Genomic DNA, 16,028 nt, shown 5'->3' with positions numbered 1-16,028 from the left:
GAAAACTGAAAATGCAGTATAGGCCAGCTTGTTTATTCCAAAAGGCAGAAAAAAATGAGGTGAGGATATCAGTATTCAAAGAACGCAACATCACTGCATTAGAATCTACTGAATTGTTATCTAGTGAAATATTACAGCAACTGCTTTTAGAGCTCCGTTTTTTTATCTGTTATATATTGAAACTTCAACCTTCTTTCCCTTTGGCTTTAGTGCAGTCTGGAGATTCTCAAGATCTGCTATTTTGGTGAAATGCCATCAAAAGTGCTATACTTCAAGCAATAATCATTTTCTCTTGCATATGCTCAGGTTTGGATGCCAATCCCCCAGCCAGTACTCATGAACTCACCATTCCCAATGATGTGAGTATCGCATCTCTTGTTCTGCTTATCATCTGATAAATGTATGTAGCCAACAATGACTTCTCAGTGATATGGTATCAAAAAAGCCCCTTTGTTGATTTTAGGCAATTTCATTTGTGGACAGATAAAGCTATTAAACTGAGAAATAAAACAAAGATTTTGGGAGGTCTGCTTTTGCTACCTTTCTTGGTGCTTGGAAAATTTGCTTGATTAGCATCCCTGATAAACATTTTTTGCTTGAGTCAAAGACTCCAGTTTGAAAGATCTGCCACTTCAAGCCTCCCATGCTACCATATTGAATGAGAGGGGAATTGTTTTCTTCACCCCTCCCAATCCCTTCCCATTATGGCCCTTCTTTTGTGATGGAAAGATCTGTTATATATCATAAGTACTCTTATGATATATTAGAATAGTTCTTTTTCATTGGAATGGTGTTCATGTAAATGTCATAGTCCTATATTTTAGACACAAACATACAAAGCAACTCAAACCACTTGATTAAAAAAGAAATCAAATATATTGTACTTCTTTTGAAATTAAAGAAATTGTACTCTTACTAAGTTTTTTAAAAGCTCAATTGTGTTTTTTTCTTTGTTTTTCATATTCCTGAACTGCCCATTTCTCTTAGGGAGGGAGTCTGGATGGTGTACAACAAAGTATTAAAATATAAAAACAGTATGAAAAATTTAGAGAGAGGCAAGGAGGATAAAACTTTGTTAGAATTAATTAAAAGGTAGAGGGAGGGTTCTGAGGGCATAGCCAATCCCACAGCTGCGCACTCCTCCTCCGGACTCCACGGGCAAGGCTGCAGAGCCATATTTTAACTTCTTTTCAGAAGGCCATGAAGGTGGGGGAAGAATATTCCATTGGGCGGGGGCAAGGTCAAAGAAGGCTCTCTTCCCAGACCCCACCCATTGGATTTCTTAGGCTGACGGGGTCTGCAACATATCTTCCCTGTCTGACTGCATGGGACAGGCCGATGTAATTTATTTACTTTTTATAGAATACAAAATACAAAGTCTCCATTCTAAGGTATAATTTTTATTGTTTTAGAATGAATGGCTCTTTTCTATTTCTATGTAAAATGATTGTAAAAAAGATTCTATTAATTAATAATAAATCCAATAGGTATTTCAAGTTGTTTTAAAAGTTAAATGTTATAAACCATTGTTCCATTAACAATGGCCAAAATAATGTATAAAGTGAAATCATCTCTATGATTTAAATTAAGGCATCTATATAGAGAAATGAGGATGGATATTATTACATGTACAATAGAATTATATATTCTAGGTTTAGCTATAGTATCGAAAGAAATAGACATGAAATGGCATGGGTATTTTCTTGAAGTGTTTAAGTATCTTAATTTATCCTGCATTAATCTATGAAATGAATTGTCTTCTAGTCTTACCAGGCATGAAGCCAGTAGCCACCAATGTGGACAGGCAATTGGTTGGGAATGTGTGAAAAGATTAGCAATTTAAAGAAACAGCCATCCTCCACAGTGTACAGATAATCCCCAAGTTACAAGCATTCCCTTAGCGAATGTTCGAAGTTACACAATAAGCGACCCCAGTGTTTATGAAAAAGTCCCGAATTTACAAATGTTGCAGCACTACAGCAGTCATTCACCCTTATGAACAACCACAATGTCACTGCAGCATTCACCCTGGCTATTCCCTCCCTACCCCACCTCCACCCCTGGTCTCCCTAGTCACTAGGCCTTGGATACTCATCTTGCGAAGATCGAGATCCTTCACTTTTTTAGTTGCACCAGGCCTTCAGTGCATTTGCAGAGAATGGAGACCTAAAGTAATACAAGATCACACGAGATCAGTGGCACGAGATCTCACGCTACTGATCTCATGTGATCTTTCTCTGCAACAGAGAACTGAACTGAAGCTGGTGGAGGCTTCCGCGTCCCTCCAGAGGCCCGATCCAGGCATCAAAGGCCATTCTGGGCTGCTGCCACCTGGAAAGGAGGCTGAGGGATGCTTCTGCTGACCTCCGGAGGCCCAATCTGGGTGTCAGAGGCCTTTTACAGACCGCTGCCACCCAGAAAGGAGGCAGGGGCCTCCGATGCCTCCTCCAAGCCTCCAAGGCTCAGAGCAGAGGCTGGGGGAGGCTTTTGCATGCCTCTGGATGTCTGTTCTTGGCCTCCTCCAGGCCTCCAAGGCCCAGAATGGAGGCCAGGGGAGGGTTTTGCATGCCTCTGGAGGTCCGTTCTGGGTCTTGAGGCTTCCTCCAGCCCTCCAAGGCCCAGAATGGAGGCTGTGGGTGGTGGCCATATGCTTCCGGGGGTACATTCTGGGCCTCGAAGGCCTCTCTCTGCTCTTGCTGGGACCAGAGAAAGTAACAGATGGGCTGGAGAGGAGACAGATCTTCACAAGGTAAGTGACCCGACATGGCAGGATTGGACAGGGGAGCAATTGTGGGGACCCCAGGGGAGGGAGCATGAGGTATCTCGGGGGGGGGGGCTTGGATGGTCTAAAGCAGAAGGCTTGTTCCTTCATTAGGTCCCCCATGGCCTTCCCCACCCTGAGATATCTCATGTTCACTTAACAAGCTGTGCATTCGCCCAGGTACGAGATTCACTCCTATGAATCCTCGAGTTACAAATGGAATGAGCATGCTCCATTACATTCGTAACTTGAGGACTAAAAGCACTGATAGCACTATATACTTAGGCTTATATACTGCTTCACAGTGCTTTACAGCACTCTCTAAGCAGTTTACAGAATCAGCATATTGCCCTCAACAATCTGGGTCCTCATTTTACCAACCTCAGAAAAATGGAAGGCTTGAGCCCTGTCAGGATCAAACTCCAGGCTGTGGGCAGAGTCAGCCTGGAATACTGCATTCTAACCACTGATCCACCATAGCTCCTAATGATAATGATAATGATAATGAAGTGTTAGAGAAAATCTCTGTAGAATAAGTAGAATAAGTAAAATTAACTTTCAGAATAGACCTAATTTAAAGTATGCTTGACTATAGCTTTGAAACTCACTAGTTGTGAGTTTTTCTAGCTGTCATTTGACTTGAAATAAATACAAACCTATAAAATAATAGATTTCAATGCAGGATAGCAATCCACAGTGCCATGGTGATTCTACTAAGATGAAGCCTGGAATGAACAGATTATTACAATAAGAATAGTCTCCCTATCTTAGAGTTTTTCAAGTTGCAGTTTTAATTCTAACACAGTGGGGTACCACAAGGCTCTGTCTTAGGCCCAGTACTCTTCAATATCTTCATTAATGACTTAGATGAGGAAATAGAAGGGGAACTCATCAAATTTGCAGGTGACACTAAACTGGCAGGAATAGCCAACACCCCAGACGACAAGCTCCAAAAAGATCTTGACAAACTTGAACAATGAGCCCTATCCAACAAAATGAGTTTTAATGTGGAGAAAAGCAAAGTTTTACATTTAGGCAGAAAAAAAATCAAAGGTTTAAGTACAGATTGCTCAAAAACAGTAACTGTAAGAGGGACCTTGTAGTCCTAGTGGACGATGACTTGACCATGAGCCAGCAGTGTGCAGCAGCAGCCAAAACAGCTAATACAATCCTGGGTTGTATAAACAGAGGCATAGAATCAAGACCATGCAAAGTATTAGTACTGCTTTATAAAACCCTAGTGAGACCACACCTGGAATACTGCAACCAATTTTGGTCACCATATTACAAAAAAGACTTGGGTTTGGCTAGTCTAAAGAAAAGAAGAAATAGGGGGGACATGATAGCAGTATTCCAAGGTCCCTTCCAGCTCTATTCTATTCTATTCTATTCTATTCTATTCTATTCTATTCTACAGCAAGGCATCTATGCAAAAGAAGAAGGTCAGCAAGTTCATCCACTGTACTACATATCAATGTAATTTAAGCCAAAGTAGAGTAGAAAAGCAGAATATACAAACAGAATTTTTGGGAAAGCAAAGAGCCTCCATCTAGGGATGACTAAATCCAAGTATAATGTTCCATAAATACAATTTTCTTAGAACAGTTTGGGCTTCCTAGTTATATGACCATAAGGTTCCAGGCCACCTGTTAAGACAGAAGATTTAATTGATACTGAACTCCTTCATGTCAAAAATTTCACATTCTAAGATACTAATGAGCAAACATGTCTACCACACATAGCTTATTCCTGTACTTAATTTACTCTAACTAGAAATTCTAAATGTTCACTGAAATTGCAGAAGTACAAATATGCATTTTTTTCTTCAGTATGTCTTAGCTCAAGAAAATCTACAATTTAGATGCAGTTTGTTCTTTCTTGAAATCCACTTGTTCTGTCAGGTTGTCTGTCTATCTGTCTCTCTCTTTCTCTTTCTGCCTCCTGTATCTTTCTACAGGTAGTCCTCAACTTACAACTTCCACAATTGAGCCTGGAATTTTGGTCATAAGTCATTTTGATCAAAAGTTAAGTGACCATGTGATTGGACTTGATTTTATGACTGTTTTTATGATGGTCATCAAGCAAGTCATTAACAAATTAAGTGGTCCTAAATCTGAATCCAGCTTATCCAGTAGGCATCATTTGCCTTATCCAGTAGGCATGCTTTGCCCTTCTTTTGGCCAGAAAATGGCAAATCAACCTTTGCAAAACACAATCATGGGATCATAAATGTGAGCTAGTTATTAATCAGCCAAAATGCAATCAAGTAACCATGGGGGTGGTGCGGCAGTCATAACTGCAAGGATAGGTTGTAAGTAACTTTTTTGAAATCCATCATAACTTCAATAAGTCAACCAGTTGAGGACTACCTGTAACTATACTTCAAATTGCAAAATAAATAAGAAGTTGATATTAGTCTTAAAGATTGCTTCTTCAGGGCTTTGATGCGCCAATAGATAATTTTAGACCCCACAATCTCTTGTCACTGGCAATTCTCACATTCCATAAATCCGGATAATCAAGTTTTAGCAAAAGACAAAGCAAATGTTTAAAACATTTTTGAAGAGCAAAAATTCTGTTTAATATCATATGAAATTGTAATGGATATTGCTATATTTGAGTCGTAGCTTGAGAAGTCTTTTGTTTGGCCAGTTGTTGTTTTTATTTGTCCATTAAGAAGTTTTTCGCTTGGCTTTCACTTTCCGTCCTTTCTCTGCTTGTTTTTACATCTAAACATTTAATTTATGATTATATGTAGGATGGTTGAATGTTTACTGTTGTTATTTATATTACTAAATATATATTCCTGTTTTATAGCAGAGGCTGATGAATTATTGGTTTTCTCAGTTTTGCTTGTGACCACTGACTCATTTTTGCTCCAGGCCAAATGCTTCAAGAGAAAAAAAATAAACCCACAAAAGAAAATACTGAAAAAACAAATGGAAATAATAAAACATAAAATAAATTTAATGGAATCAGAAAAATTGGCACAGCAAATTAAAAGAGCAAAACAAAAAAGTTTTGAAAATGCAAACAAACCAGGAAGATGGTTAGCCTATAAATTTAGAAAACAGAAGGAGAAAAAATTGATAAATAATTTAGTAAATGAGAAAGGCTCTTTATAATTTAAAAACGAAGAAATAAAAAAGATAATTAAAGAATACTATGAGAAACTGTATGACATAGAAGAAATTCCACAGGAGAAAATGATTCAATATCTGGGGAAAAATAATTTACCAAAAATTTCAGAAAAATTTAAAATCATGTTAAATGAAAAAATAACAATGATGGAATTAACAGAGGCCATAAGAAGACAAAAAAATGAAAAAACACCGGGACCAGATGGGCTACCGGCAGAATTATGTAAATGGCCTACAAGACACATTAAGTGCACCGTTGAAAGATGTGTGTAATGAACTTTCGTTGGAAGCTAAAATTCCAACTACATGGATAGATGCAAATATTACTTTAATACCAAAAGAAGATTCAGATTATACAAAATTTATTTCAATAATAGCAGAGAGACTGAAATGATTTTAACTGAATTTGTACATCCAGATCAAGATGGTTTTTATCAAAGAGACAAATTAAAAATAATTTAAGAGTTATAATGGACATATTGGAATACTATGAACTGCATCCAGGGAAACAATTGACACTAATGTTTTTAGATGCCCAAAAGGCGTTTGATAATGTTTCCTGGCAACAACTAAAAATAATGGACTTTGGACAAAACTTTATAAATATGATTGAAACAATATACCACAAACAAATAGCAAAAGTGATTGTGAACGGAGACTACAGAGAGAATTTTGAGATAAGAAAAGGTACAAGGCAAGGATGTCCACTATCTCTATTGTTATTTATCTTAACTTTGGAAGTTTTAAACAGAAATATTAGCAATATACAGAAATTAAAGAATAGAAATAAAAGGTGAAACTTATAAATTGCAAGCATTTGCAGATGACTTGGTATTTATTTTAGAAGAACCTTTAGAGATGATTCCTAAACTATTGGAAAAAATAGAACAGTATGGAGAGATAGCAGGTCTGAAAATAAACAGAGAAAAAACTAAAGTGATAGTTAAAAATCTCACAGATAAGCAAAAAAATGTTAGAAAAAATAGAACTACAAATAGTTAAAAAGGTTAAATACTTGGGAATATATTTAACAGCAAGATGTTCAACAATAAAAGAAGATAACTATATAAATTTATTGAACCAAATAAGATTGGACCTGGAAAAATTGGAAAATTTGCAATTGTTGATGTTAGGAAGAATTGCTACAGTGAAAATGAATATGCTACCAAAAATACCATTTCTGTTTCAAACGATACCTATAAAACTAGAGAAAAACTTTTATGAAGACTTAAATTCTTTAATTTTGAAATTTATTTGGCAAGAACAGAAAGCTAGAATTAAAGTGAAAATGCTACAAGAAGCTAAGGAAAATGGAGGTTTTGGCTTGCCAGAGTGGGTTTTATATTATCAAGCATCTGTATTACCATGGGTAAAAGAATGGATAACTCTCAGAAACAAAAGGTTGTTATATTTGGAGGGACATGATTTACAACTTGGTTGGCACGCCTTTTTATGGTATGGGAAAAATAAAATGCGTAAGTACTTTCAGAACCACTATATAAGAAATGCATTACTATTAACATGGGAAAAAATAAAATGTAAAATATATTTGAAAATACCAGGATGGCTTTCAACAATGGAAGCATTTATACATCCAAATTTAGTTAACTTTGAGAAAATATGAACATATAGAGATATTCTAAATTCTGAAGGGAATTTAAAATCTAAGCAAGATGGAAAATCAGGGTATAGATCTATCATGGTGGACATATTTATTAATGCAAGTTAGATATGATAAAGATGTCAAACTGTATGGATTTTATAATCCTTGTTTGATCAGACATTATTAACTTCGGATGAGAAAATAATTAAGAAAATGTATACATTTTTTATTGAATTTGAAAATGGAAGATGAACAAGTAAAAGAAACAATGATAACATGGGCAAAGAATTTTGGATATAACATAGAATTAGAAAAATGGCAAAACTTGTAGGAAAGAAATTATGGCAGCTTCTTACAAAGAAAATGTATATAAAATATTTTATAGATGGCACTTGCCACCAGCAAGATTGGCAAAAATGTTTAAAAATATGTCAGATAGATGTTGGAAATGTAAACATAAGTCAGCTACTTATTATCATGTATGGTGGACATGTGTTGAAGCAAAGAGGTACTGGAAAAAATACCGTACATACTTGGCTAGAAAAGATGTTGGGGAAACATGTAGATTTTAAACCTGATCTTTTTTTTATTAGGTATTATGCCAGAAAAGATTGATAAACAAAATATATTTGATTTTACATGTGATAACAGTGGCAAGAATCATATTTACACAATATTGGAAAAAGGAAGAATCACCACCAGAGGAAGAAATAATTAAAAAAATATTAGAATGTGCAGAAATGGACAGACTTACTATGAGGTTGAAAGAAAAAGAAGAAACAGAATACTATCAGACTTGGGACTTGTTTTATCAATGGCTGGAGAAAGGAATAAAGGATTAGGAATTAAATTTGTATTAGTGAATGATACTCAGACAACACATTGTTGAATAAGTACTATTGAATGGAAAAATTACTAAAACTTTTACACAAAAAAAGAAGAGAAAAAAGCCTAATAGTCACTTCATTGACCATTAACCAAGCAACTGATAGGCCCTCCTGTCCCAGTCACTTCCTCAGAGCAGAAGCCCCCACTCCATTCTGAGCACATAGGGAAGAGAAAAAAGAGTTGTCTGGTTTATGTGCGTGACAGAAACCAAGAGAGAGCTAGGATAAAATCTGGGCTTGCAAAACAAACACTCTTTGGGATTGTGTTGTAGAAAACAAAATGGAGAGATCCTTCAGGCCTCACCATCTGTATGTTATGATACAAGCAAAATGGGGCATGAGACTGATTGCAATGGGGGGTGTCTATAGATGCTCAGATTTCCACTTCTGGGAATAAATTTAGTGCTCCATCGTGGAGCAATGCAATTCCTAATCAGCCATAGGAGACAGGAATATTTGGTACAGTATGTTTGCCGCTTTGAGTTACATATAAAAAGGCAGAATAATTATTAATAATAATTAATAATATATTTTTTCAGTTTGTATATAGGAATGCCCATATTTGCTATATGTCTTTTTTCAGCACAACAAAGTATACTTGGCCTGGTGAATCTCACGTACATAGTTAGAAATAACATTTTAAATAAGGAAACATCTAGGAAGATTTCTGTCTTAATAATTCCCAGTTTTCTCTAGCCATCAAAGAGGCAGTGCAGCTCCAATCTCCATTAGTGATATGTTTCCACAGTTATACTTCGGTAGTACTAAAAAACAATCGTTTGAAAATCTCCCTGTGTGATTTTATAGGGAGCATAGTTACAGCATATTGTTAGTAACAAAACAAAAGAGAAACTAATACTGAGATTTCTAGTAAGCTTTGTGTTATTTGTTGTTCACAATTCTTAATACCATAAGAGTTAGTTTAAGAAAGTCCTAATAACTTTTTTCCTAGTTAATAGGCTGCATAATTGGACGCCAAGGGACCAAAATTAATGAAATCAGGCAGATGTCTGGAGCCCAGATCAAAATTGCCAATGCCACAGAAGGCTCATCAGAGCGTCAGATCACCATCACAGGAACCCCAGCTAACATCAGCCTTGCTCAATACCTCATCAATGCCAGGTGAGATTTCCTCCCTCAGGCCCTCATTCTTATTTTCATCAACTTGTGTTCATTACTGGTAAAATATGCCCAAGTGGCTATAATGCTCATAGCATGTTCATTTCCATTGCATCTCAGAATTTCCAGGAAGTAAATTTCTTTAGAAACCGATTTCTGCTGAATACGGTGCAGAGCTAGCTTGCCCCCTGTGGTGCACCTTGGAAAGAGGGCAAGTGTGAACCAAATGGGCCAGAGGTCTTAGGCAGTCAAACTACTACTCTTTATTAGCGTTGTAATCTCCCGACTAATGTAAAATCACCATACAGTAAATAAATAAATCTGCTGAATACAACTCTTGGGAATAGCCTAACTATTTTAGCTGAAATAAAATCTGTTAATATTTGTAGCAATGTAGATACTTCTTTGGGCATCCTATAGATTAATGTAGTGATGTTAAAATTTTCAAACAATGGAAAATGGTCTGGACATAAAAAGGACTGGATATGAAAACAAAATATTAATATATGCTGATGATATGTGTTACTGATCATTATGAATGCTGTCTAGCAAACCTATTGATATTGTGCAACAATTCAGTAAATTATCAAATTATTCAGTTAATTGCATTAAATCAAATACTTCTCTCCTTTTCTTCTTTTCCAATTTATAGCCATTATTTTTCCTTAATTCATCATTTTACTGAGCCAGACATGTCATTTCATTTTAACGATATTTTTTACAAATAAAAAATTCATTAATAGTAAATTTAAAACAGCTGTTCTTTTTCATAATAAGTTTATTAATTACTAGTCTACATAGATAAGAGAAAAATCTGTTAAACGTATCTTTTTTGCTTCCAATCTTAGCAATTAAGGGACTAACACAAGCATTTCTGAGGAATTAGTACTATAAATTTAATTTTGATAATTAAATGTTTTCATATACAAAAGCATAAAATAACTGAAGCTTTAAGCAATTTTTCCTTCCCAAGAGTGTATTTCCCATTACCATAAATGTTCACTTCTACTAGCTCCAGGTTATCAGACTTAGTGTAAGGACCCTTCAAAACTTCTTCCCAAGAAAGCAGAACTCTTGGAACGGAATCATCCCAAAAGGAACTTTTATTAGGAGAAGTTGACAGCAGGCATAGAAGGCAGGATCTGAAGGTTTCCTGCTCAAATCAATAGGTTAAAGGAGCAAAAAGCAAACCCCACCCCAATAGTTCATCCGGTCAGTTCAAATGGGCCAATCCCCAGTGTTAAGTCCACTGTGGGAACGAGGCTGATAAGACTCCTTTCCCAAGGCTGTGAAAACATTGCTGGGTCTTCACACCTTCTCTTCCGCAACAAAAGATAAACCAGATGGCCGGAGACACATTCCTTTCTCACCCCAGGTTGGCATCAAGGGGAGAACAGTTCAAAGAGCAAGCAGATAGAGGAAGCAGAGAGAATACATTGTAGCAGCTAAGCGAAAGGACAAGATACATAACAATTCCCCAGAGGCCTCCCCCCTCCCCCCAGGAGTATGGCAGAACCCACAGAAGGAAAAAGAAAAAGACCCATCTAGTAAAATCCCCCCACCAAAGAAATGGGTTCTGACACTTAGTTTTTTAGATACTATTATAAATAATGATCATTATAAGTCATTATTTTAATAGCACTTTTGCTGTCATATATCAAATAATATGCTTATTTGATATTAAATTTATTTGAATATGTTCTACTTGGACATTTTTTAAGTTAAAAAATAGATAAAAAATATACTTGGTTACACATGAGTTTGTTTGGCATTGTTTTGTGTTGTAGTTCCCTTAATAAACAATTTCCTATGAGCCATACTGACAGTTGAATTGCAAATTATCTATTTGCAAGAACTTTGGAACAGTGTTGGAAAACTCATATTAAATCAATGGTTAAGGAATTAAAAGAATATTATGAATGTTTCTGTCAACACTGTGACAATGGATGTCAACGCTATGACAACTGAGAATCAGCAGCCATGTTATCTTTGCTTTTAGAGTGCCTTTTACTGTTTTGAAGTTTAGATGTAGAAGGGGGATGGGGTAAATGCTTGAGGGTTTAGTTAGCCATAACAACTTCAGCTGTGTGGGAACTCAAAGACATTGCTTGATAAAAGTTTTGGCAGGCTGAGGAACTGGGAAGGAAAGCCCGCATTTTGCGTTAATTGGAGAATGTGATTTCTGACAGCTTCTTTGGGGTGGAAATTGCAACTTGTTACTTTGTATCTGGGGGGGAGGGAATTTCAGTCTTGGGTTCACTATGTAAGTGCCGATACTTTGTTTCCTGAATAAAATGTTCTTTAAGGAAAAAATCTTTATCTTGAAGTTCTTTTAATGAGTTTCATCTATCGGAACCATGACAGTTTCTCTTAATTTTAAAATACGATTAATGCAGCAAAAATGTTTTTCATGTTTATCGGACACTTCAGATAAAGTTTAAAATAGACGTCAAATTTATTATGCTGGACTATGAAATGATGGACACACCCTAATTTATATGATGTGGCTTGACCTGTGATTGTTCTGTTTTGATTTACTATCCATATTTTTATTAATATGTTTTTGGGAAGAGTAATATTGTTCAAAGATGTGAATGCTATTTTAATTATGAGCTCCAGATTTGAAATGTATCATTATATGAAGTATTTGGTTTTAGTGAGCAAGGGCTGCTGCAAAAAAGATGGAGTTTTCCAGATTTACAGTCTTAGATTGATCATGTTTAATTGCTATCTTATCAGTGTAATGGAAAGCGTGATCAATATTACTATGTGGTCAAGATTAGGTTTAATACTGTGCTTAAAGCTGAGCTTTTTATGTTTCCTTTCTCTTTTTCTTTTCCTTATGTGTTTGCTTTTCATTTGTTTCTGTATTTTTTCCTTTCTATATATTAAAGCAAAAACATAAAAAGTAAAAGATAATCTGCTCATAACAAGCTTAAATAAAATTGCTTGTCATAGCAGAAAAGCAAGATACAATAATCTGTCTAAATACAAGATAAATACAAGATAAATAAATACCATTAATTATTTTCAACTGTGGCATGCATGATATGGGTGGCATATCTGGATAGAAAATAAAGGATTAAGAATGTGCCCTATGGTGCTACGTTAGGCCTGCTTGTTTTTCAGTTAAGCAGAAGCTGAAAAATGCACAGCATTTGCATGGTAAATAGAACATTATCCAGGTGAAGCAGGCAAGATGCCCATTGTCCCCAGTCTTGGTAACATGGCCAAAAATGTCAATGCTTGGAAGGGAGGACATGGGGAAAGAATTCCTCTCATGATGCTACATAAATGGGACACAGGAATTTCAGCAAATGTGGTGCTACTGTCATATTCATTGAGATCCTTCATCCTGTTGAACTTATTCATACAGTAGTGCAACTACAAAAAAGGCTGGCCAGCATTGTTCCACAGCAAAAACAGGTCTTGTTACAGTTTTTAAATGTGATATAAATAATCATTATTGCTTAATACTATCATTTTAAATATACTGTCTCAGAAAGTTCTGACTGGATTTGGTATTTTTGATTATTGTATTTTCCCCAAGGATCTAGGAGAGTTGAAGATTCTAATGTAATATATGCACTGTTCCAAGTAATGTGACTATTTGTAATTGAAATATTGAGATTGTGTCCATTTCCATTGTGTTTAGAAGCATTTCCAGACCTTTTGATAGGGCACCAGCACTTGAACACAATAGGAATGGACATAACAACTGCAACTCATTGTATCAAGGTTGGAACATGGTGAATAAAACACAAGTCCTTTGATCTCTTCCTCATAAACTGCAAGCACTTCTTAAGCTGTTCTTCAACTATATGTATCTCTATTTCTTCTAGGCTGACGTCTGAGGTCACTGGAATGGGCGCACTCTAATTTGTCGCTTGTCATCCTTGACTCCATCAAGTCAATTATCCTTCATTCAGCTTGTACAATCTGCATATTTACTACTTCACATACCTGTTTTATCTCTTAGGATATTTTTCTTCAGAAAGGAATGTGTGCATGCACATCCATACTCCCACACTCATGTTGATAAGTGTCTTTGCATTTTGTGCTCCTGGTTTTCTTCTTAAAATTTAATTTATGCTCCAGGCCAGTCAGATGTAAAGTGCATACTAATCTAAATAGATTTTGCTGAGGTTTTCTTTCATTAAACCTTCAAAGAAGACATTCTCATTAGCCACAGTTTAGCTGGACCTTGTTACCTTAATTCTCTCCGCTTTTTTTCAGCACCTGCAGTAATTCTGAGACTGAGCCTCATTTAGAGCAATAGATATTCAGTTATGTCATTATTCTCTCAGTTTCTAAACCTTATGCATTCTTGTCTCATCCTTAACAGTATCCTTTGAATCTGGCATGGTTTCTTCCATTAAACAGAGCAGGCAAGAACCAGTGAGCATCAGCAGGAAATCTCACTGGTTCCCTGGTGGTTTCTATTGCTTTGGAGTAGCATAGCCAGAACCAACCCTTCTCATAATCTCACAAGAATCAACAAAGCGGGGGGACGGGGGACCTTTTCCTGAAATGTGGAAAACAGAGAGCATGAAACTAAACTAAATTCAAAGTGTGGCAGGAACTGCTGAAAACAGCCACCCACAGACTTTTGGACTTAGGTTAGAAAGCTCCAGTTTCTGTGAGCCAGTTGTGTTTGCCATTGTTTAAATTCAATAAAGTCTGTGCAGCTTTGCTAGTAATAAGTCCTAATGTTGATCTCAATGCTTTTTTATTTTGTTGATGGAGTTTGTGTATCATTTATCTTCTCAATTTATTTCATACTTAGGTTGGGAAAGAGAGAACTTAAGATATAGCCATTGGAGTGACTGGCAGATCTGTTTTTTTATAATGGGAGAGTTAAAATTACAGTGAATTCAGGAGGCTCTGTTTACACTATATGTCATCTGACGAAGAAATCCCTCCCCCCCCAATGTTTCAGGAACTATTTAAGCAAGCAATCAAACAAACCAACCAGAAAATCAAGAAGCACACCTCTAAACATACTTATACTTGTCTGATTTCACAGTATCCTTACAGTATTGGGGGTTTTCACAGCCATTAGCTATTAATAATAATGTGGATGGCCTCAGTTACAGTGGCAATGAGTGCACCATTGAAAGACTTGAAAGACCAGGTTGTCATGGAGAAAATCGGTATAGTAGATGATATTAACAGTTGGTTTCAATGTTCCCAAGTTTGTAAGTATTTCCTTAGCAAAATTCCTTTAGGCCTATCTGCCTGTATTTGACAGGATACATTCCTATACAAGGGCCAACTATGCCCACAAATTACTGTCCAAATACCAAAAAAAATATGAAAAGAAGTCTGTTCTTATTTTAATAATGGACTTCATGCCCTCAAAATAATCTATATGCCCACAAATTCTATCTTATTGTGTTAAAGAGATTGTTTTTTTTCAGCAATGTTTCCTGGCAATATCTTTTCTAAGATGCAAGTATCAGAACAGGAAACAATATTGTATTCCAAGAGTGGCCACGCAGATTTCTATAATAGCATAACAATATCAGAAGCTTAGTTTTTATCTCTTTCCTAATGATAATCTTTGTAATAAATGTTAGACCAACATCATTAAGCTATCACAAATTCACAACCCCCAAATTTTAAAATGTTTTGAAGCAATAATGAAAAATTAAAACACAGGTTTAGCTCAAACCAGAGCAGTCTAATCAATCTATTTGGGAAAAGGTTGAAGTTCTTTTCTGAAGATTTGCCATGAAGGAAATTGCTAAGCCCTCATGATCACCCAGTAATCCATTTCATCCCCCCTTTTTATATATACTGGACAATCAAATGGACCGGATAAATAGTCATAATTGTCCCTAAACTTTTCAAGGAAGTTGCAGGCTGCTTCTCGTTTTCAGTTGAAAATTCAGTGGTAATGCAGTTTGCACCCAAGGTATGAAATATCAGTTGCCAAGTGCTGGTTTCCATCCCCCTTCCCCTAAAACAGCCCAATCCCACTTCTACTGTAATTCCTTCTGCCTACCACTATTCTGATCTTCATCCTTACCTCCAAACTCCATGTCCTAAATCCTTGGCTTCAAAGGGATTCTAACATTATGTCAACCTTGACTTTCTTATAATCATCCAATTCTATTCCTCTAACCAAACCATCTTCAGTCCCCAACTACATCACACAGCAGTGCACTGAACTGAGTGACTTGGCAGCCACCACAGGTCCCAATGTTCAATCTTCCTCCATTTTCCCTAATCCCAACCACTTCTTCCTGTTCCCCTTTACCTTACCCAATAGACACTGTTTTCAGCTCAGACCACTAGGGCTCATGGTCTCTCAGCCAGGAAGTCTGGTCTAATGACCCTCTTCTCCCTACCTAACTGAACAGTCCCTATCTTTTTAATACCTTAAATCCATGGTGGCGAACCTATGGCATGCGTGCCACAGGTGGCACGCAGAGCCATCCCTGTGGGCATGCACGCCATCGCCCCAGAGGGAGGTGGGGTCAGGCCGCTCCCCTCCCCCTCTCCACATTCGCCAG

The 16,028-nt window shown here is 36.5% G+C and overlaps 1 protein-coding gene across 1 annotated transcript in view; it reads left to right on the top strand.

The window, feature by feature from the left end:
* The window catches only part of PCBP3 (poly(rC) binding protein 3), a 65,083-nt gene extending 51,694 nt beyond the window's left edge, over positions 1 to 13,389 (top strand). The window contains exons 12-14 of the mRNA XM_015825429.1: positions 307 to 359; positions 9,344 to 9,513; positions 13,353 to 13,389. Coding sequence (XP_015680915.1) covers positions 307 to 359; positions 9,344 to 9,513; positions 13,353 to 13,389 — 260 coding nt within the window. The remainder of the gene's footprint in view (positions 1 to 306; positions 360 to 9,343; positions 9,514 to 13,352) is intronic.
* Positions 13,390 to 16,028: the final 2,639 nt, after the last annotated feature.

This window comes from Protobothrops mucrosquamatus, unplaced genomic scaffold (genome assembly GCF_001527695.2).
Source record: "Protobothrops mucrosquamatus isolate PMUCROS unplaced genomic scaffold, P.Mucros_1.0 scaffold_199, whole genome shotgun sequence".
NCBI lineage: Eukaryota > Metazoa > Chordata > Lepidosauria > Squamata > Viperidae > Protobothrops > Protobothrops mucrosquamatus.
The sequence above is the reverse complement of the archived record's forward strand: the minus strand, read 5'-3'. Positions and strand labels throughout refer to the sequence as shown.